The following is a 23,979-nucleotide window of genomic DNA, read 5'->3' on the forward strand; positions in this document are numbered from 1 at the left end:
ATATCGATATGCAAGAGAATAAAGTTTTCTTCTCCCTCATGCTGTATACAAAAATTTTCTCAAAATGGATCAACCACCTATGTATAAGAGCTAAAAGTTTAAAAGTCTTAGAAGAAAGCATAGCAGTAAATGCTAATGACCCTGGATTTGGCCATGGATTGTTAGAAATAACGTCAAAAACACAAGCAGCAGAAAAAATTATAAATAAATTGGACTAATCAAAATTAAGAACATTTCTGCATCAAAGGACACCATCAAGAAAGTGAAAACCTATGCCACAGAAAGGGAGAAAATATTTGTAAATCATATATATGATGTGTCTAGTATCCAGAATATATAGGAGCTCTTACAACTCACTAATAAAAACAAAAAATAAAATTTTTAAGCGGACGAAAGACTTGCATAGATACAGGAATGACTTATAATCACATGAAAAGTTGCTGAACAACATTAGTGATTAATTAAATGTAAATGAGATAGCACTTCTCGTCCACTAACCAAAATCCACTTCTATCAAGGCAATTCTGACTCACAGCGACTTATAGGACAGAGTAGACGTACCCCATAGGGTTTCCAAGGCTATAAATCTTTGCGGAAGCAGACTGCCACATCTTTCTCCTGCAGAGCAGCTGGTAGGTTTGAACCACCAACCTTTTGGTTAGCAACTGAATGCTTTAACCACTGCACCACCAGGGTGCCTTTCTCACCCAGTAGAATGACAGATAATAATAGTGTTGATGAAGATACAGAGGAATTGGAACCATCATACATTGCTGGTGGAAATGTAAAATGCTTCAGCCACCGTGGAAACCATTTGACAGTTCCTGAGAATTGAAAACAAGTACTCAGTCTAATTCTTATACACATATATTTATAGCAGTACTATTCACAGTAACCCAAAGGTACAAACAATCCAAATGCCAATCAGCAGATGAATAAATGAAGTGTAGCATATGCGCACAATAGAATATTACTCGGCCATAAAAAGGGAAGTACTGATACATGCCACAACATGGACAAAACTCAAAAATATTATGCTAAGTGAAAAAGGCTAGAAACAAAAGGTCACATATGAACCCATTTATATGAAATATAAGGTACCTTTACTTCTCATAAAGTAGTATAATGTTATTTGTAAGTGGCCTTCGATTAGTTGTAAATGTATATTGCAAAGTCTAGGGCAGCCACTAAAAAAAAAAATTTTTTTAGGATGTGTAATTGATAGAAGTCCTTGGGTAGTGCAGATGGTTTATGCTCAGCTACTAACCTAAAGGTTGGTAGTTTAAACCCACCCAGTGGCACCTCAGAAGAAAGGCCTTGTGATCTGCTTCCATAGAGATTATATCCAAGAAAACCCTATGGAGCAATTCTACTCTGTAATACATGGGGTCACCATCAGTCAGAATCAACTTAAAGGTAATGAGTTTATAATTGAAAGACTAAGAGAAGAGAGAAATTGAATCATAAAATACTCAGTTAAAACCAGAGAAGGAAGAAAAAGAGGGGGAGATTTAAAAAAGAAGCAGCAAGTGCAACAAATAGAAAACAGTTGCAAATATGGTAGATATTCATCCAGCTATATCAATAATTACTTTAAAATGTGAATGTTCTAAATACACCGATTAAAACACAAAGATTGTCAGAGTAAATTAAAAAAAAGATTCTACTATATGGTGTCTGCAAGAAGCTACTTTGAAATAAAGACACAGGTTACATTTAAAGAAAAAGATACATCATGTTTACAATAATCAAAAGAAACTGGGATAGCTATTTTAATCTTAGATGAAGCAGACTTCTGAGCAAGGATATCTATCAGAGATAAAGAGAGGCATTTCATAATGATAAAGGCGTCAGTTCTCCAAGAAGAAGTAACAGTCCTTAATGGGTATGCGCTGAACTACAGAGCATCAAAGTATGTGAGGCAAAAACTGATAGAGCTGCAAGGAGAAATAGACGAATCCACTATGATAGTTGGAGACTTCAACACTGATAAATCCGTTAGTCAGGAAATCAGCAAGAATATGGTTGAAATGAACAGCACCATCAATCACCTAGATCAAACTGGCATTCATAGATATTTCATCTGACAACAGCAGAATACACATTCTCAAGCCCATGTGTAACATTCACCAAGAATAGACCATATCCGTGGCAATTCACCAAGATAACAAACACACCTTAGCAAATTTAAAAGTCTAGGTATCATGCAGTGCGTGCTCAGACCATCAAACTCATTGCTGTTGCGCCGACTCATAGTGACCCTATAGGACAGAGTAGAACCTGCCTCATAGGGTTTCCAAGGAGTAGCCAGTGGATTCGAACAGCTGACCTTTTGGTTAGCAGCCAAGCTCTTAACCACTCTGCCACCAGGGCTCCTCTCAGGCAATAGTGGAATTAAACTAGAAATCAATAACAAAAAGATATACGGAAAGTCCCAAAATATTTGGAGATTAAAAAACACACTTTTATTTTTTTTAATTATACTTTAGATGAAGGTTTGCAGAGCAAACTAGCTTCTCATTAAACAGTTAATACAGATATTATTTTGTGACATTGGTTGCCAACCCCATGACACGTCAACACCCTCTAATTCTTGACCTTAGGTTCCACATAACCAGCTTTCCTGTCCCCTCCTACTTTCTTGTCCTTGCCCCTGGACTGGTGTGCCCATTTAGTCTCATTTTATTTTATGGACCTGTCTAACTTTTGGCTAAAGGGTGAACCTCAGGAGTGACTTCATTACTGAGCTAAAAGAGTATCTGGGGACCATACTCTCAGGGTTCTCCAGTCTCTGTCAGACCAGTAAGTCTTTTTAGTTAGAATTTTGTTCTACGTTTTCCTCCAGCTCTGCCTGGGACCCTCTGTTGTGATCCCTGTCAGAGCAGTCTGTGGTGGTAGCCAGGCACCATCTAGTTGTGCTAGACTCAGTCTGGTGGGGGCTTAAACAACACACTTTTAAAAAATACATGGTCAAAGAAGAATTCTCAAGAGAAATTAAAAAATTTTTTGAACTAAATGTAAATGAAAATATTATCAAAATTTTTGAGATGCAGCAAAAGCAATGCTTACTGGGATATTTATAGTATTGAATATATATGCTAGGAAAGAAGAAAGATCTAAAATCAATTACGTAAGCTTTTACCTTCCACCTTAGGAAACTTGAAAAAGAAGAGCAATATAAATCTGAAGTGATCAGAAGAAAAATAATAATAAAACATTAGATCAGAAATCAGTGGAATTGAAAACAGGAAAGCAATAGAGAAAATCAATAAAACGAGAAGCTGGTTATTAAAAAAAGGTCAGTGAAATTGATAAACCTTTGGCAAGGCTAACCAAGGAAAAAATGAGAGAGAAGACACAAATTACTAATATCAGAAATGAAAGAGGGACAATCACTACTGGCTCCATGGACATTAAAAGGATAATAACAGAATATTACAAAGAGCTCTACAAATTTGATAACTTAGAAAAAAGGACCAATTCCTTGAAAGACACAAAATACCAAAACTTATGCAAAAAGAAATAGATAATCTGAATAGGCTTATATCTATTAAAGTAATTTAGTCAATAATTAATACTTTCCAAAAAAAACACCAGCCCCAGATGGTTTTACTAAACATTTAAGGAAGAAACAATACCAGTTCTCTGCATTTTCCTCCAGAAAGTAGAAGCAGAAGGAACACTTCCTAACTTGTTCTATGAGGGCAGCATTATCCTAATACCAAAGCCAGATAAAAACATTACAAAAAAGGAAAACTACAGACTAACATTTTTCATGAGCTTAGATACAAAAGTTATCAACAAAATATTAACTAACTGGGGCAGGGATCACAATAGACGGTCCCATACAGAGTGGGAAGAAAATGTAGAACAAAATCCAAATTCACACACACACACACACACACACACACACACACACACACACACACACACCAGGCTTCTGGTCTGACAGACTGGAGAAACCCTGAGATTATGGCTCCCCAGAGGCCCTTTTAACTCAGTACTGAAGTCACTTCTGAGGTTCACTCTTCAGCCAAAGATTAGACAGGTTTATAGGGCCAACAATAACACACATGAGGAATGTGCTTCATAGTTCAATCATGTATATGAGACTAAATGGACACACCAGCCCAAAAGGAAAGACAAGAAGGCAGCAAGGAAAAGGAAAACTGGATGAATGGAAACAGGAAATGCAGGGTAGAGAAGGGGAGAGTGTTGAGGCATCATAGGGTTGCCAACCAGTGTCACAAAACAATTTGTGTATTAACTCTTGAATGAGAAACTTATTTGCTATGTGAACTTTCACCTAAATCACAATAAAAAAGTAATAATTAACTGGCTAACACCAAATGAAGGTGAAGTGTACACAGCGTGACAAAGGTAAATGATGTAACTAAAATACGCAAGAAAAAAGGACCTGTTGGTAAATGCTATGGCACTTATAATTTTGAAACAACTAAAAAACTATATGTGGGGGTATATATGTATGTGGGTATGTATGCATATGGGTATACATATAGGTGTATATATATATCTATGTGCATCTATGTGACTGTATGCACATACATTCATAAAAAAAATACCATAAAACACATAGAGGGCACAGTTACAGGTACTTCTTAGACATAACCAGACTTCTCACAGGATTGGATTTCTGGGTTTGAAGGATTAAGACCATAGTCTTGTGGGACGTTTCACTCAATTGGCATAATACCATTCTTAAAGTTATGTTCTACATACTAGTTTGGTGAGTAGTGTCTGGGGTCTTAAAAGCTTGTGAGTGGCCATCTAAGATAAAACTATTGGTCACAACTCATCCAGAGCAAAAGTGAAAGAAGGAAACCAAAGACTCAAAGAAGAAACTAGTCAGCAGGACAAATAGTTTGCAAGAACCACAGCCTCTTCTACCCTGAGACCAGAATAACTAAGATGTGCCCAGCTACCACTACCAGCTGTTCTGATCAGAGCCACAACAGATGGACCCTGATAGAATGGGAGAAAAGTGTGGAATAGAACCTCAGGCTCCTAAAAACAAAACAAAAACCAGACCTACTAGGCTGGTTAAGACTAGAGGACTCCTGAGACTATTGCCCTGAGATACTCTTCAAACCTTGAGCCAAAACTGACCCCTGAAGTCCCCTTGTAGTTAAATAACAGATTGGCTCACAAAATAATAAATATCGCCTGTAAGTGCTCCTTTAAAAATTCACCTATTTGAGACCAGACGGTCAACAATTACTTTAAAACAAAGATGAGAATGTAAGGGGGCTGAGAAACTAGATCAGTGGAAGTGGAATAACCAGAGCAGAAATAATGAGAAAGTTGATGCATTGTAAAGAATGTAACCAATGTCACTGAACAACTTGTATAGAAATTATCATTAAACTGCTGCGTAAGCCTTTACTGAAAACACAATATTATTTTAAAAAATATTAACAAATCGAATCCGACCACAGTGCATAAAAAGAATTATATACCATGAACAAGTAGGATTTATTCATGATATGCAGGGTTAGTTCAGAATTTTAAAATCAATTAATGTAACCCATCACAACAGGCTAAAGAAGAAAAATTGCATGATCATATCAGTAGCATTTGACAAAGTCCAAAGTCAATTCATAGTAAAAACTCTCAGCAAGCTAGTAACAGAGGGGAACTTCCTTAGCTTGATAAAGAACATCTTCAATAAAACCTACAGCTAACATCATACTGATTTGTGAGAAACTAGGTGCTTTGTCCCTAAGATCAGTAAAAAGGCAATGATGTACCCTCTCATCACACTTACTCAACATTCTACTGGAAGTCCTAGCGATTGCAGAAGATAATAAAAGGAAATATTTTATCTTTATATTCATGTTTAATATTAATGATACCTAATAATAAAGGAACTGAAAATAAAGTCAATTCCTTTCCAATATGCCAGCAATGAACACTTAAAATTTGAAATAGAAAGTACAGCCTCATTTATATTAGTTCCCAAAAGATGAAATTAACAAAATATGGACAGCATCTATATGAGAAAAACGATAAAACTCATGAAAAAATCAAAGAACATGTAAATAAGCAAAGAAATATTGCATATTCCTGGATATCCGTTGCCATAGAGTCAATTCCGACTCATAGCAACCATATAGAACAGAGTAGAACTGCCCCATAGGGTCTCCAAGATGTAGCTGGTGGATTTGAACTGCTGACCTTTTGGTTAGCAGCTGGACTCTTAACCATTGCGCCACCAGGGCTCCATATTCATGGATAGGAAGACTCAATATTGTTAAGATGTCAATTTTTCCCATCTTTGTCTCTAGATTCAGCACAATCCCAATCAAAATCCCACCAAGTTATTTTATGAATATTCACAAACCAATTCCAGAGTTTATATGGAAAAGCAAAAGACCTAGAATAGCCAACACAATCCTGAAGAACAGAGTTGGGAGGACTGACAGTACCTGATTTCAAGACTTAGTATAGAGCTACAGTAATCAAGAGAGCGGGGTATTGGTGAAAGAATAGACAAGTAGATCGATGGAACAAAGTAGAAAACCCAGTCATGGACTCACACAAATATAGTCAACTGACCTTTGGCAAAGGAGCAAAGGCAATCGTACCCAACAATGAGAAAACAACCCAATTACCAATGCCCAAAGGACCTGAATAGACCAAAGAAGATACACAGTTGACAAAGACTTGGAGGAACTTTAAATGCATATTGCTAAGTGAAAGAAGCCGGTCTGTATGATTCAACTATATGACATTCTGGAAAAGGCAAGCAATAGACTCAGTAAAAATTTCAGCAGCTTCCAGGGTTTTGGGGGAAGGAAAGAGTGTTGAATATTTAGAGCACTGGAGATTCTTTGTTGTGTGCCATCAAGCTGGTTTCGAATCGTAGTGACCCTGTGTGACAGAGTAGAACTGCCTCATAGGGTTTCTAGGCTGTAATCTTTACAGGAGCAGATCACCAGGTCTTTTCTCCCGTGGAGCTGCTGTTGGATTTGAACCACCGACTTTTTGGTTAGCAGCCAAGCACTTAACCATTGTACCACCACTGAGAAGAAATCCATTGTACCATTACCTCATCCTGTGAGGCCTGAAGATATTGAATAACCATGGGCAGTGGTTCTTAGGCAGATGCTCCAGAGAATTTATGGGCAATATTATTTTCATTGGATTGTCTTGGAGCTCTATTAGGATAAAAATAATCATTTAGGTCTTACAGACGTCAAGAAAGTATAGGTAGTAAACTTATGCAATATCGTCCCTACAAAACCTGTTCAAAGGCGCCCTGGTGGTATACCACTATAGTGGGGATTCTTAGGGTAGTGAAATTATTCTTTATGATTTTGCAATGGTAGATACAAGACATGCATTTGTCAAAACCCATTGAACTGTACAACACAAAGAGTGAATCTTAATGTAAACTGTGGACTTTAACAATACTGTATAAGTATTGGCTTATCGCTTGTACTAAATATACCACACCATTGCAAGGTGTTAACAATAGGGGAAACTATGTGCAGGGAGCAGGACCGTATGGGAACTCTGTACTATCTGCTCAATTTTTTGTAAACCCAAACTGGCTTTTAAAAATATTGATTAAAAAAAGTAAAGTTTATTTTGTAAAAAGAACTACAGTGGTTATATTAATATCAGACTAGGTAGATTTCAGAACAAGGATAAACAAGAATATTTCATGGTAAAGGAGTCAGTTCATCTGGAGGATATAATAATCCTAAATGTGTATGCACCAAAGTGCATGAAACAAAACCTGATTGAACTTAAGGAAAAACAGACAAGTCTACAATTATAGTTGGAGCTGTCGTTATTTCTTAGTAATTGATAGAACAAGTGAATAGAAAAATAGAAGATAGGAGACTTGAGCATTACAATCAAGCAACTTGATCTAGTTTATGTCTATAAAGGACTGTACCCAACCACACCAGAATACACATTCTTTTCAAGTGCCCAGGGAACGTGGACCAAGAGAGACCATGTTCTGGATCACAAAATGTCTCATTTAAAAGCATTGAAATCACAAAAATATTTTTTGTGGCTACAACATGATCAAACTAGAAATCACTAACAGAGACTGAAAATTCTCAAAGAAGATATTTCAAGAGAAATTAGGAAGTATTTTGAAGTGAACACAAATGAAAACACATTGCAAAACTTTCAGAGTGTACCTAGGTGGTGTGAATGGTTTGTGTTCAACTGCTAACCGAAAAGGTTGGCAGTTTGAACCTGCCCAGCAATGCCACAGAAGAAAAAGGTCTGGCAATCTACTTCTGTTACGATTACAACCAAGAAAACCATGTGGAGCAGTTGTGCTCTGTAACACATGGGATCATCATGAGTTGGAATCGACTCGACAACAGCTAACAGAGGGAAATTCGTAATAAATAAAGACCTTTTCTTATTGATTGATTTCTTGAATTTGAAATCAGCTTTGCATTCTTCAGATAAATTCTGCTTGGTCATAATGTATTATTATTTTTTATATATGTATATTGCTTATAGATTTAATTTGAGGAGCCCTGGTGGCACAATGGTTAAGCACTCGACTGCTAACCAAAAGGTTGGTCGTTTGCACCCATCCAGAGGCTCTGCAGGAGAAAGACCTGGTGATCTGCTTCCATAAAAATTACAACCTGGGAAACTGTCTGCACTGTCACAGGGGGTCGATACGAGTCGGAGATAGACTGGATGGCACTTAGTAACAGCAACAGATTTACTTTGCTATAAAAGAATGCAATTTTTTTTAAATAACAATAAAACATAACTGCTTCTTTAAAGTACAGAAACAACACGTGAAGATTGCCTACACTTTTTGAAGTGAAATTAGTCTTTCTACAGTAAAATTAAACAAAATAATTTAATTTTTATTCTAAAACAGTATTTTATGCTGAGTCGGAATTTTTACTTTTGCAGGGTGTCCTGGTCTAAAAACTGCCAATGTTGCAGGAGGTGTGAGCTTTTGCAGAGGTTGCAGTTTGATCCTTTCAGACAATAATAATAATCTAAGTTCACTGCTTCCCCGTTATGCGTTTTGGAAGAATTTTATTTCTATATTAATCCTACTCTTTTGCTTTTTGAGACCATGGGGCAAGGCCTGTTGGATCTTTTATTTTGGAATGTTTTCTTTACAGTTTACCTCCTTTTTCTTTTTTGAGCATACACCTCTCTCTGTTTTTCTTTTTCTCCCCCCCAGCCCCTTCCTTTTTATCGAAAAATATTTTCTTCATTTTTATCTGTGGTTTCATTTTAAGTTTTACTGCAGTTTTATTTATTTCTTATTTAAGAACTTTAATTTTGTTACTCTAGATACGATTTTTCTGATCAAATTTACGCGTGGTATTTGTACTTCATATTTCGTTTTCATTATTCAAATCCAGCATCTACATTTTCCACATTGAACATAGATAACATTTTACAGTCACCTATGGGAATTCCTTTACGTGACTGCGGAAGGCAGTACTGGAATGACCTTACATTACCAGTTAGTAATTATTCCACTAAGATGATGACCTGAAAGTATTACTAGCTTTCCGATACCATCTTAAAATTGTTAGTAGGGCCTTGGAGAAATTGTTGGGGGTAAAATCCTCAGTTGTTGTTAGGTGCTGTTGACTCTATTCTAACTTGTAGTGACCCCAACCTCCAACCTTTTGGTTAGCAGCTGAGTGCTTAACTGCTATGCCACCTGGGCTCCTTAAAAGCCTCAGTATTCCTTAGCAGAGTAATATTTTTGTAACTGGTTTAAATTGACACTACTTTAAACCACATGTTTTTCTCTAACCCTTCTTTTATTTTTCCCACAGACACCAGTGAAGAAAGGAAAAGAGGCAAATACAGGGTTTGGTGGGCCAGTTGTTAGTTCACTTTATCATGAAGAAATCATCAGGTAATTTCTCTTCTGGTCGTTGATAATTTGTTGTTGTTAGCTGCCATTGAGTCAGCCCCCAACTTATGATATATACATATGTGTGTGTGTGTTTTAATGCTGAAATATTCAACTTGTGAAGTATTTTTTTTTTTAACATGAAACTGATTTGGCAGTATCTCTGGTAGTATAATAAATGGCAGGAAAGAATTTTTTAGGTACATAATCTATAAAATCAATGAGTATTTAAATTAGTGCCAGGTAGTAACTGTTCCCCACGTAAGTAGTTGGCAGAGTAGGATTTTGTGTCTCAAACAATCTAAAGCAATAGATTTTTGTTATTGTTACTAATTTTTCTCAAAAGACTATTTTTTCTTTTAAAGATTTTATTTTTCATTTTTTATTTACTCTAGCTACAAATTAAGTCATTTTGTATTGTTTATCAAAGCTCTTCCATTGTATATACTATGTATAAAATTTCTTGAATACCCTTTTTCTTTCAGTACTATTTGTAAATCAGAAAAAAGGATCTTATGATGCTTTAAAGAGCCATATGATACATTTTTCTAAGATTGTGACTTTACAAACAAAAACAGGAAAAAAGAATCTGATGCTCTTACTCTTTTTGAGTTATCTGAACTTTTCTTACTTATTAACATGAAATAAATGTGCTCTCATTTTCAGGTGGAAAACTGGGTTCACCTAAATTTATTGAAGGAAAGTATATATCTTTAGAGAATTAAGAGGAAATTATACCAAAAATTTATGCCTTGCTCTTACAGAAAAGAGCTTGCTGACATTTTCTACCATATAAAGAAGTAGTGATATGAACTCCCAGGTAGCATCTTAAGTAGACCATTATTGCTCCTACTATGAATCAAAAACTTTGAATGTTCATAGCTTCTACAGTCATAGCTCATAGTCATTGTTAATGATCAGTCAGTTAACACTAAGGAACCTGCCTTGAATCTCTCTATGTAGCAAGCACACCATTTTTACTTAAACATTTATTTGGGATGGAGTAGGGAAAGACTGATAAAGATTTGGGAGGAGTAAAGATACCATTTGGACTAATCCAAAAGCAAAGAAGTTTCCTGAATAAACTGAATGCTTCGAAGGCCAGCGTAGCAGGGGCAGGGGCCTGGGGACCATGGTTTCAGGGGACATCTAAGTCAATTGGCATAATAAAATATATTAACATTCTGCATCCCACTTTGAAGCGTGGCATCTGGGGTCTTAAACGCTAGCAAGCAGCCATCTAAGATGCATCAATTGGTCTCAACCCACCTGGATCAAAGGAGAATGAAGAACACCAAGGACACAAGGTGATTACGAGCCCAAGAGACAGAAAGGGCCACATGAGCCAGCGACTACATCATCCTGAGACCAGAAGAACTAGATGGTGCCTGGCTACAACCGATGACTGCCCTGACAGGGAACACAACAGAGCACCCTTGAGGGAGCAGGAGAGCAGTGGGATGTAGACCCCAAATTCTCATAAGACCAGACTTAATGGTCTGACTGAAACGAAGGACCCAGGCGGTCATGGCCCCCAGACGTTCTGTTGCCTCAGGACAGGAACCATTCCCGAAGTCAACTCTTCAGACATGGATTGGACTGGACAATGGGTTGGAGAGGTATGCTGGTGAGGAGTGAGCTTCTTGGATTAGGCGGACACTTGAGACTGTGTTGGCATCTCCTGCCTGGAGGGGAGATGAGAGGGTGGAGGGGGTTAGAAGCTGGCGAAAAGGACACAAAAAGAGAGAGTGGAGGGACAGAGGAGACTGTCTCATTAGGGGGAGAGTATTTGGGAGTGTGCAGCAAGCTGCATACGGGTTTTTGTGTGAGAGACTGACTTGATTTGTAAACTTTCACTTAAAGCACAATAAAAATTATTTAAAACAAAAAAACTGCTGCTGGCCTGGAGTACACATGCCACTCTCACCCGTTAGTGGACCTTGAAAACTCTGAGAAGCCCATAATAGTAATATTTTTGAGGAAGCACGGTTTGAAAAACATTTTCAGAGTTTAACCCTTCTTTCCCTCAGCTCTTATATATTGAGAAAGTATTCTGAGGTTCTTAATTTTTGTATTCTGTCCTTTAGAGTGTTTTAAAAAATGGCATTGCTGAACCTTAACCCTACTAGTCAAAGTTTATTAAATAGTCAAATTAAGCCAGCAAACCTTTAGAGTTACTTTACTAGGTGGTAGGAGGCCAGGTTAATCATTCCTTCTCTGTTTTCCCATAGTCCTTTGTTCTTACCTTTGTAATAGCATTTATCACATTATACCACATTGAATTGTAATTTTTTAAAAACCTTATTTTCTCCACTAAACTTTTAGTTTTTCAAGGGCAAAAATCATGTTTTATCCATCTCTGTATTCTTAGTGTCTGACGAAGTACCCAGAGCTTAGGAGATATCCATGCTGCTTCCCTCAAGGTGCTATTATGGTTTAGTGACTATCGCTAATGTCAAATTAGCCCAGTGGTCCTATCATAAGGCAGAGAGAAACCGGTTTGGTTTTCCTATGAGTTGCCCACCCTCACTTCTTTTCCTAAGCAATTAAAAAAATATATTGACTATTTTCCTTAAAAAAAAAATTTTTTTAATTGAATAAATAAATTGTGATCATTTCTTGAATTTGTTTTAAAAAAAAATCAATAAGCTTAACTTTCTAACAATATCAATCACTTGTCTACATAAGTAATAGTGATCTTTATTTTGTGTGCTGATTTACTTAAGGACTCCTGGATTCTATTGTTTTTCAAAATGACATGCTGCCTACATTCCCCGCCCCCCCCCCCCCGCCACCCGCCCCAAGAATAAAGACATTTTATTGTTTTATTAAACAAGTCTGAAGGTACGATGTTCCAGGTTTGGTGCAGCAGCTTAACCCACCATAATCGGTTTAATGTAAATCCGTTGTTAATATGTATATGACATGTAAAATGGCCACTTTTTAATATTTTTTAATTTATTTTGTTGTTGGAATATATATAGCAAAACACACCAATTCAGCAGTTCCTATATGTACCTTTTAGTGACATTAATTATATTCTTCGAGTTGTGCAACCATTCTCACCCTCCTTTTCTGAGTTGTTCTCCCCCATTGACCTAAATTCACTGCCCCCTAAGGTTTCTATCTAATCTTATCGCATTGCCGTTATTAATTTGATCCATATAGATAGCTCTTATAAAAGCATAATGCTTAAGGCAGATCTTTTTTACTAGGTAAGCTGAACTATTATTTGGTTTTAAGAAGACATCCGGGGATATTTTTGGTTTAAGGTTTAAAGATTGTCTCGGGGCAATAGTTTCAGGGGCTTATGCAACCTTCATGACTCCTGTAAGTCTGAAGTCCATGAGAACTTGAAATTCTGTTGTGCATTTTCCCCCTTTGGATCAAGACTCTTCTATGGAATCCTTGATCAAAATGTTCAGTAATGGTAGCCAGACACCATCCAGCTCTGGTCTCATGGCAAAGGAGGCCGCTGTTCATGGAGGCAATTAGCCTACGTACAGCTTCTTTTGAAGTGTATGGTGACATGACTGATTACAGCAGCGCTAACTGTATTGGAAGGGTTAACCTTCTTCCCTCATTCTCTACTTAGTTCTTAAAGAAGTCATCCTTAGATTTAAATCAATATTTAGAATTTTGTTCATGGGAAACAATAACAAAGAATAATGTAGTTTAAGTTCATAAAGTAGATATTTTAATTCAGTTCAACACAGATTTATTGTGCACGTATGATGAGACAAAATATTATAGATAGCTGTGCTGCTCAGCTTTTTCGCTTTTAAATGGTATGTTCTTAGTACTTTTGGCATCTACATGTAAGTAGGTTTAAAAATACTATTGGTTAATTGGGTAAAATATAAACTTTTGCTTATGGGCAAAATTGGTTAATCTTGGCCTTATTTCATTAAAACATCCAAATATTAGTCTTCATATTTTTATGATAAGGAGCCCTGGTGGCACAGCAGTTAAGTGCTGAACTGTTAACTGAAACATCAGTGGTTCCAGCCCTTCAACCACTCCACAGGACAAAGATGTGGCAGTAGGCTTCTGCAAAGATGACAGCCTTAGAAACCCCATGGGGTAGTTCTGCTCTGGCCTGTAGAGTCACTGTGAGTCAAAATCGACTCGACAGCAATGGGTTTTATTCTTATGATCTATAGTTTTGCATTCTGGAAATACTGTTAAGATATGAAACAATAAGAAACAGGAATGTGAAAGAGTCACTGAAAAAGGCTTTTAACTATTAGAAACACAGTAATTCTGTTACTACTCCAGTGAATCAGAAATCACAGCAACTAGCCGTGTTGTTATATTGGGAGAATTCATTTTATAACATAATTTCATTATAACAAACTAGATCATGATAAAAAAAATTTTACATATTGAAATGTTGGAGCATTCCAGTGAAGGACCAGATGTAGCTGTAGTCTGTATAGTTTCTTAAATATCAGAATTCAGTTGCAGCAGCAAAAACAAGCTATTTCTTGAAGTTCATGTAATCAAAATTTGCCTATACTTTGATGAAATATAGTATTTAGTGTTTTATTTTTCCAAGAGAAACTTGTGGTTTAATTGAGAATAATTCCAATTTCTTAGCAGGACTGTTTTCAGCTGAGGTGAAAGCCACAGTAGGTTATAGAGATTTTCGAAATATCAAACGGTAAATTTGGATGAAACGAAAAAATTTTCTTCTGTGGAACCATTGTGTTTTTATATATGTATTTTGAAGGTCTGTTTTGGATTCTTTTATATATAAATTAAAAAAAAATTAGACTGGACTCCATTGCTGTGGCAGCTTTCCTGACTAATGTGTATTGCAAGTGATAAGTTAAAGGCCCATCCTAGTTTGATTGTAAATGTTCTTGAGCTGAGGACCACTGAGGCCAGTTCTGAGGTTGCTCTCTTCCTGTTTGAGTTCTGACCTTCGTTTCCACTCTGTCACAGAAAGTGACAATCTAATTTCGTAGGTGTTGATTCCTGTTAGTATCCCAGAGCCCTGACACGGGTTTCTCATTCAGAAGCTAATTAACTATTCTGTAGTGTAATAGAGGTCATATAGTGTGAGGCTAATTAAGTATACAAAGTATGGAGCCAAACTGCCAGTATTCAGATGTTTGGTCCACCGTGTATTACCTCTGTGACCTTTTCATCTGTAAAATGGGGATAATTGTAGTAACTGTCTCATCTGGCCTTTATGTGGACTATATGAATACACACACGCATGCACGCACACCCTTACCCTAGAACAGCATCTGGCCCAAAATAAGTTACTGTGTAATTTAGCTTTTATTAGTATTTCTACTCAGCCTTGGGACTTCCCACAGAGGATACCCAGAGCAAAGGACTGATGTTAGAAGCTAGAATTACTTGTTAGTCTGATTATAGAATTGGGTACAAGTTGTTTGCTTTTGCAAGACAAAAGGGAGAACCAATGCTCTTTGATCTGTGTTTAGAGCCATAGAAACAAGAGAGTAACAAATCTTACAACTCATAGGCAGTTAACTCTAGTTTTGAGATCAGTTGTGCTTCAGAGGTTTATACTGCAGTTGGGCAGAAAAAGTGCTGGTAACAGGCATAGGGCTTTATAAAGAGTGAATTGATTTTGCACTGCATATATTGGCACAGTTGACAAGAAATTACTTTTGGTGGCTTGTATACTTTGAAGGTTTTGATCTAAAAGTTGGCATAGAAATAGAGAAATTAGGACAAGAATTAAAAATACAATAAGTGAAGAGTGTACAGTATCCACCCACACCCTGCAATAAAATTTGATCATCCCTGTTACGTTTTATAGTTTGATGCCATGTAATCTATCAGAATTTTATTAATCCCACTTACACAGGCAGCCATCTGGACCTTCTCTAAGCAAGACCAGACTAGTATACAACTAAAATGATTGATGGGCTCTGGAATTGATTAGTTGTTCTGTGAGACAAATGAACTGTTTTGGCAGAAAATACCAGAGGTCACTGCTTGTGGTCAGGCACAAAAGCCTGTAGAATTTTAAAGAGATGCTTTCAACATTGGCTTTTATATAAAGTTTCAATTATTAAACAATAATGGATTTTGAAAATATTTTTAAAATATCTCGTCATTGGCTGCTCTTTAGTCCTGATTATAAAGTGGAAGAAAACATGTAAAAAAAAGCTAGAATGGAAGTGATTGTTTTATGCTTTAATTTTACATTCTTGATGAGAATATAAACTGGAATGACAGTAACATAAAAGCCTTTTACTCACATAAATTGCACTCTGAAGTTTTCCTGAAGGAGATGTGATTGGAGAAAAAGCTGCAACAAATGTTTTTAAGTGATTTAAAAAGTAAGGTGTTATAAAATACCAATTAGTTATTTAAAACTTAACAGCGTTAGATAGGAACCTGTTTTTAACAAATCTTTTTAAGACTGAAGCTTCAAGAGAAAGTGGTACACACAGTTTATGTTTTAGAACTTAAGGATTTGGATTTTTATACTTGGAATAGGCAAAGTCTTTGGGAAACCACTGTCCCATTGACATCACTGTCCTTAGCACCAAAAAGTTTAACCTGCTTCTATGTCTATTTAGATGATAGTAGTATAATCTTTCCCAATTTTACTGTGTTGCCTGTGGTCAACATTGTGTTAACACTTTGTTGATAGGTGATGAATTGGATGACATATGTCTTGTTTCATTTCTGGTTATTCTTTGAGTAATACACAAGTGTGTATAGGCAAGTGGGCAAATCCCCCTGGAGAATGTGACTGCTCAGAATGAACTTGAGTTATGGATTTATTCAGCCTGTAAAACCTCAGCTGGTATAAATAATTGAGGAAGCAAAGGTTTGTCTGTGGTGCATACCTCAGGGACTCATGGCTCCCTTCCTGCTCTCTACCTCCCTTTCTTATGAAAATGATCCCAGTTGCACTCCTAGATAATAACGCACCAAGCAATTAAAAGCCATGGGTGGCTGGAGAGAGGAGAAAAGGTTTAGTTAATGAGCTTTTCCTCTTCCAGTGCCCATGAGAGCCTCAGGAATGACAAGGCGATTAAAGCAAAGAGATAATTATAGATTATGTGAAAATGGGTCCCTTGGGACAAGCAGGTCTTGACATAAACAGTAACTGTTGCAAGAGTCTCCTGGCTCCCATATTCACCCTTTTCTAATGTGCTTCATTTAGCTCCTATGTGCTTAGTGTCATGATGCCAACCAAGCATATAGGCAGATCCACCTGTTTGCAGATCAACAGCTCTTTCTAAACAAGGGGCCAGTCATCAACTAAAACCATCATCTTCCTCTCACCTTCTTTTTTCCTTTATCTTCCCTCTCTTCTTCTCCTCGCTTCATTCTCTTTTTCTCGTCTACGCCTTCTTCTAAATTTTCCCTTCTCTCAGTACCTGTGCAATGCTAGGCTCTTAGACTTGTTTATAAAACAGTTTGGTGTGTGTATATGTATGTGCACATATAAAGATGCATATAGCTGTGGATATACAATATTTATAACAATAATAAAGCCAGTGTATGTACTACAAATAATATAAATAAATGATCCCCTCTGTTAAAATGTTTTACGGATGCATTTAGAGAAAAGAAAGATATTTTAGAAGTATTAGCAAAGACATTAGCGTTGCATAATAGACAGCCATCTTCTTACTCGTCATTTCATGATTATCAACTATTTCAGCACTGAAAGCAAGCAATTTTGGTTTCATTGCCTTGTCTTTCAATTTATGAGGACTTTGTTGATTATATTGTATATATTAATAAATGCTTGATATTCATTGAAGTTTGAACTCTTTGTGACAGAAATATATATATATTAATTACATTGTTTTATTTTTAAAATTTTACCTAGTTTTAAATTTTATGTATGTATCTTTTTTTTTATCAGGTATCTTTTACAGTATTTTATGTAACAAATGTCGCTCTTAGATCTATATGTCATAAAGGTCTACCCTCTATCCCTCGTCCCCTAATATATCAGAAATTCTGTCTTCATGTTCCAAAGTAATTCAAATGCCTCCACTTTTCATTATCATCATAATCATGCCTTTTGTATTACTGTCACTACTCAGAACCACCATCATTTCTTGGCCTGGGCACTACAGTGGTTTTAGAACTGAATTTCTCACTTCCTTCACAGTGTCGTCCCCAGATGTATAACTCAAGTCTCATCTTGTCACTCCCCTACTTTAAAGCCCTTTAATGATTTTCCATAACAGTTAGGGTAAAATTTAAAAATCCTTAACATGTCTTACAGGGCCCCTCACTATCTCATATAATGCCAGTCTCCCCACCCCTCATTCACTCTGCTACAATCACATTGGCTTATTATTATTTCCTGAAAGATCTGATTAATATTTGTTAGATGAATTGATTGGCAGTATTATGTAAGAGTATGAGAAATTACCCCATCTTAAAATATATTATGCTAAATTCTTAATATAATGATAATGACAATTAACATTTATTGGCCACTTTTTATATAAACCCCTTAAAAAAAAAAAAAACCTGTTGCCGTTGAGTTGATTCTGACTCATAGTGACCCTGTAGGCCAGAGTAGAACTGCCCCCATAAGAGTTTCTGAGGAGCGCCTGGGAGATTCAAACGGCAGAGCTTCTGGTTAGCAGCCATAGCTCTTAGCCGCTGTGCCACCAGGGTTTCCACTTTTTATATGCTAGTAATTATAAAAGTATGTTATATAGATTACTTAATCTTCAGAATGACTCTGTGAGATGTAGAAGCTATTAATATCCCTGTTTTACAGGTGAAGAAACTGAGACTCACAGAGGTTGGGTTACTTGCACAAGGCCACATAGTAACTTAGTTACTATACTGACTCCTGAGATGTTTGAGAAATTATTGCAATGTCCGTTTTAATTAAATCCCTTTTCCATTTAGTGTTTTTAAAAATGTGCTTCATTGGTAAAATTAGAAGCTGTAGTCTTTCATTGGAAACCCTGGTGGCGTAGTGGTTAAGTGCTACAGCTGCTAACCAAAGGGTCAAAAGTTTGAATCCGCCAGGCACTCCTTGGAAACTCTATGGGGCAGTTCTACTCTGTCCTGTAGGGTTGCTATGAGTCGGAATCGACTCAACGGCACTGGGTTTTAGTCTTTCATTTATCAGTACACTGATGATGTTTCTTTTGGATTAATTGTTTTTATAGATTTTAGATTTACCTTAATGGTTGAGAATGTAGCTCAGGCTCTGTAGAGCTTGTTAGCAAAAGGATTCTATAGATTTTTTTTGATGTGGCCACTGATTTTGCAGGGATTGATCAGGGTTGGACATTTTTTGTTATGGTCATTTAAAATATCAGAAATTTTCAGTCAAATTTGTTTAGAGTTAAGCAGGTTTGAAGAGGTGAAAATATGTTTTTAGGAACCATTGTCTTTATAAATCATGATTAAATAACTTTTCCAATATAACTAGTATGCAAAAAGTATATAAATTTGGGGCATTTCTTTTGTCAATGCTTCCTTGAAAGAATGAGAAGAATGTGTTAAAGTGGTTTAATTTGAAGGGACCCTTATCAACCTAACTAATATGATAAATATTTGAAGGCTTTATGAATTTTCTGGTCTAAGGACAAAGTCCATCGCATATGTAACCCATTCTGAAAATAGCTATTAAATGGCACAAGAAGAGGTTGCCATTACCACGTAATAGTAAGGGAAGACCTAACTGGTTATTTTCTATATCTGTCTGATTGCAATAGCACTATAAGTAAGAAGGTTATGACTCATTATATATGAATTTCTTCAGTCATTCTTTATTCCATGTGGCACAGTGTATTTTGAACTACCTTATTATTTCACGAACTCATCAATACACCATTTGTTTTAAGAGAACCATTATTTTAAATACCATTAAAAAAGAAAACAGTGCCATCAACTAATTGTAAGGTGCTGTAGATTTTAAGATCTACCTGAAATGTCAAAATGTGAAAAAGTTTTGTGTCTTAGAGCCAATGAAACACGGCAAGTTAGTGAATAGTCTCCAAATGCCTGTTTGCCATCTGGGATTTCAAAAGTTATTTTAAGAATGACAAAGCAAACAATAAAAAGAACTTTCTTAAGTATTTTGATCAGGATGCTAGGCTTCTTGAGCATGGTTACTGCCCAAGCAACCTTTTGCCTCCTCCAAGGCTTATACGACCAAGGTATTTCAGAAAGGAGGTGCTATTTGGAAGATTTTACTTCAGGATCATATCGTAGTCTTCTGTCTATGGTCTTTGGTAATACTGAGACTCAAACTTCAGAGTGTTTTACAAGGTGAACGTAGAATCTAAAATTTTAATTAGATATTAATTAAATATAGGAATTTTTTGTGTGCTAAATATGAAAGCCATGACTACTATTTAATCCTGGAGTTTAGAGCTGACTTTACCTATTTCACCACTCCCAAATAAGCCCTAAACCAGCTTTGCTAAAAACGGTTGAGTTAAGAACAGATACTTTATTTCAGGGAGAGAAGCAGCTATAAGTAAAAGTAAAATATGCCTGCGTAATTTTTTTATATCTGCAAATTAAAACATCCTTTTTATTTTTAAATAGAGGGAGCGTCTTAACAGTTTTTATGTAGACATTTTTATCCCAACTTCTAAAATACTGAGTCATTTCAAAGCGTTTAGTAAGATTATGTAAGAAAGAGTCAACGTTTAGGTTTTGAGCTTTATATTTAGCATACACAGTAGAATATTTGGTCATAATCAAATGAGATCAATGAGATGACAACATTATTTTCCAGCATCGTATTTATACAAAATAATCCTTTACCTTTCAAATCAACGACTTCTGACCATAAATCCAACAAAGAAAATAGGAACTTAAATTCCTATGAAGAAATAATTATTCACCAACATTAATACTGAATTTTGAAAGACAGCATACAGATTTTCATCTTATAAAAACTAGCGTCTAAGGAACGTCACAAAGTCGCTTTTTTGGTGAATTTGCTATAGATCAGGGTCCATTCATTCCTCACCCTCACAAATCTCTCACAGATGTAGAGAAAAGACCCACAGTTGAGCAGACCCTAGGGGGCAGAGTAGCAGTAATATAAAATTCATCTGAAACTAAAGTGTTAATTAAAATGCTATTTATTTATAATAGGGGCTGTATCTCTGTGGTGATCTAAATGCTTAGGGCACACACTTTCTAGGTATTGGGGAACCCAGAAGGATGTATTAATAGATTATCATTTGTGAACATGAAAATAAGGTGAGGGAAGCTGAACCGTTTTGAGGGTTGCTTTGGTCAAGGCCCTAATGGCGCCTCATTAGTCGGCCACTCCTACCAGAGAAATATAAGAGAAAGAGACTTTGAAAATTCTCAAAGAAGATATCTAAAGAGAAATTAGAAAATATTTTGAATTGAAGACAAATGAAAATACATTTCAAAATTTGTAGGATGCACTTAGAGCGGCCATCTAAGATACAACTATTGGTCTCTTCCTGTATGGAACAAAAGAGAATGAAAGAAACCAAAGAAACTAGTCTATAGGACTAAAGCCCACACGAACCATAGTCTCTTCTAGCCTGAGACCGAAAGATTTATAGTTGGTGCCCAACTACCACTACTGACCCTTCTGACCACGGACACAGTAGAAGGTTCCAGATAGAATAGGAGAAAACTGTAGAACAAAACTCAGACCAGACTTACTGGACTGATAGGGCTAGAGAAACCCCCGAACCACCCTTTTGACTTGGAACTGAAGCCAGTCCCAGATTTCTCCCATCAGCCAAATAATAAACTGGCTTATAATATAAATAATATTATCTGTGAGGAATGTGCTCCCTTATACAATCAACTACACAAGACCAAGGTCAACATTTACCCAAAAGCAAAGATGAAAAGGCAAGGAGGGGCAGGGAAACTAGATAATGGAGATAGAACAAACAGAATGGAAATAATAAGAATCGACACATTGCAAAAATTGTGACCAATGTCACAGAACAATTTGTACAAAAACTGCTAAATGGGAACCTAATCTGCTGTGTAAACTTTCACCTAAAACACAATAAAATATTTTTTAAAAAGCTGTAAAATGTACTTTGGTGGGGCAAATGGTTTGCACTCAATTGCTAACATAAAAGGTTGGCGGTTTGAACCTACCCGGAAGTACCAGAGAAGAAAAGATCTGGTGATCTACTTCCATTAAAATTATAGTCAAGAAAACCCTATGGAGCAGTTCTACTCAGTAGCACATAGGGTTGCCATGAGTTAGAATCTATTCAGTGGCAATGAGATTTGTTTGTTTGTTGTTTTCCTTTCGGTTTATTAAAGCAGTTGGATTTCTGAATTAGTCCCCTAAGTGTGTTTTTTATTTCTGAGAGGTAGATGAAATAGTAGTTAAATGGACTTTAGGTGGCTTGCCATGAAACCTGTCATTTGAAATAAATTTTTTAAATAATTTTTATTGTGCTTTAAGTGAAAGTTTACAAATCAAGTCAGTCTCTCACACAAAAACCCGTATACAGCTTGCTACACACTCCCAAATACTCTCCCCCTAATGAGACAGTCTCCTCTGTCCCTCCACTCTCTCTTTTTGTGTCCTTTTCGCCAGCTTCTAACCCCCTCCACCCTCTCATCTCCCCTCCAGGCAGGAGATGCCAACACAGTCTCAAGTGTCTGCCTAATCCAAGAAGCTCACTCCTCACCAGCATCCCTCTCCAACCCATTGTCCAGTCCAATCCATGTCTGAAGAGTTGACTTCGGGAATGGTTCCTGTCCTGAGGCAACAGAACGTCTGGGGGCCATGACCACCTGGGTCCTTCCAGTTTCAGTCAGACCATTAAGTCTGGTCTTATGAGAATTTGGGGTCTACATCCCACTGCTCTCCTGCTCCCTCAAGGGTGCTCTGTTGTGTTCCCTGTCAGGGCAGTCATCGGTTGTAGCTGGGCACCATCTAGTTCTTCTGGTCTCAGGATGATGTAGTCGCTGGCTCATGTGGCCCTTTCTGTCTCTTGGGCTCGTAATCACCTTGTGTCCTTGGTGTTCTTCATTCTCCTTTGATCCAGGTGGGTTGAGACCAATTGATGCATCTTAGATGGCTGCTTGCTAGCGTTTAAGACCCCAGATGCCACGCTTCAAAGTGGGATGCAGAATGTTTTCTTAATAGATTTTATTATGCCAATTGACTTAGATGTTGAAATATTCTTTTGATAGGACAATGCAATCTGTGCAGATAACATTTCTAGGGAAAGGCAAGGATCTATTCTTCCTGGGCTTGGATGGAAGACAGCCATACTTAAAGACCATCCCTCTTTCCCATGAAAGTGTGCTCTTATACTTCAAAAGAATTTCAAAGAAAGCCAGGGATTTTTCCTTCATGTATGTAAGTGTATTATTTGTCAGTTTTAAAAAGCTTGGAGTAATCTAAAGAGAGACTTTCTGTCCTGTGGTAGGGATAATGTGGGCATCCTTGAGGGCATCACTAATATACTCATCCACAGAGAAGGAATGCGATAATTTTCTGACTCAAATTCAACAGTGAGAGGGAAGAAGATAATTGGGTAGGAATCATAAGAGAAAGGAGGATAAAGTGAGAAGATGAGGAAGGGCACTACTAACATTTATTGAGGCTCTACTGTATTTCATAATTCGTTCACATGTTTCATCTAAAATAATATGGATAGAGAGGGAAAGATTGCCTATGGAAGAATATGTAGAGCTCTTAACAGAAATGTACAGGAAGAAATAGTGTTTGATTGTAATCTTGTTAAGGGGTAAGAAAGGTGTAGAAAGCTGTTGCTTTAGACATCTCTCCATTTTGGCCAGTAGGTGGTGACATTGTATAAGGACAGCTTGGTTGCTGGCTGCTAAGATAGTCAAAACTTGGGATGGAGGAATGGGTATCTAAATTTAGCAGCTAGGCCTGGAGAAAGCACTCAATTTTTTTTTTTAATATTAGACACTCAGCTTTGTAGCACATTTGTGGTGATTTTGTTGAATTTCTCTTTATGATTTCTGACTTAAATTGTACACTTTACCTTAAGGTGTTTTATAAATACCTCGATGTGTCTGGCATATTTAGGAATGATAGACTATTGATGATAAACAGATATTTAAACACTCCCTGAGCATCAAAATATTAACATGCCAAA

At 36.7% G+C, this 23,979-nt stretch overlaps 1 protein-coding gene across 1 annotated transcript in view; it reads left to right on the forward strand.

Moving 5' to 3' along the window:
• ACBD6 (acyl-CoA binding domain containing 6) overlaps positions 1-23,979 on the forward strand; it is a 296,302-nt gene that overhangs the window by 89,319 nt on the left and 183,004 nt on the right. The window contains exon 4 of the mRNA XM_003410973.4: positions 9,813-9,895. Coding sequence (XP_003411021.1) covers positions 9,813-9,895 — 83 coding nt within the window. The remainder of the gene's footprint in view (positions 1-9,812; positions 9,896-23,979) is intronic.

The sequence above is a fragment of the Loxodonta africana genome, chromosome 25, assembly GCF_030014295.1.
Source record: "Loxodonta africana isolate mLoxAfr1 chromosome 25, mLoxAfr1.hap2, whole genome shotgun sequence".
In the NCBI taxonomy this organism is placed as follows: Eukaryota; Metazoa; Chordata; class Mammalia; order Proboscidea; family Elephantidae; genus Loxodonta; species Loxodonta africana.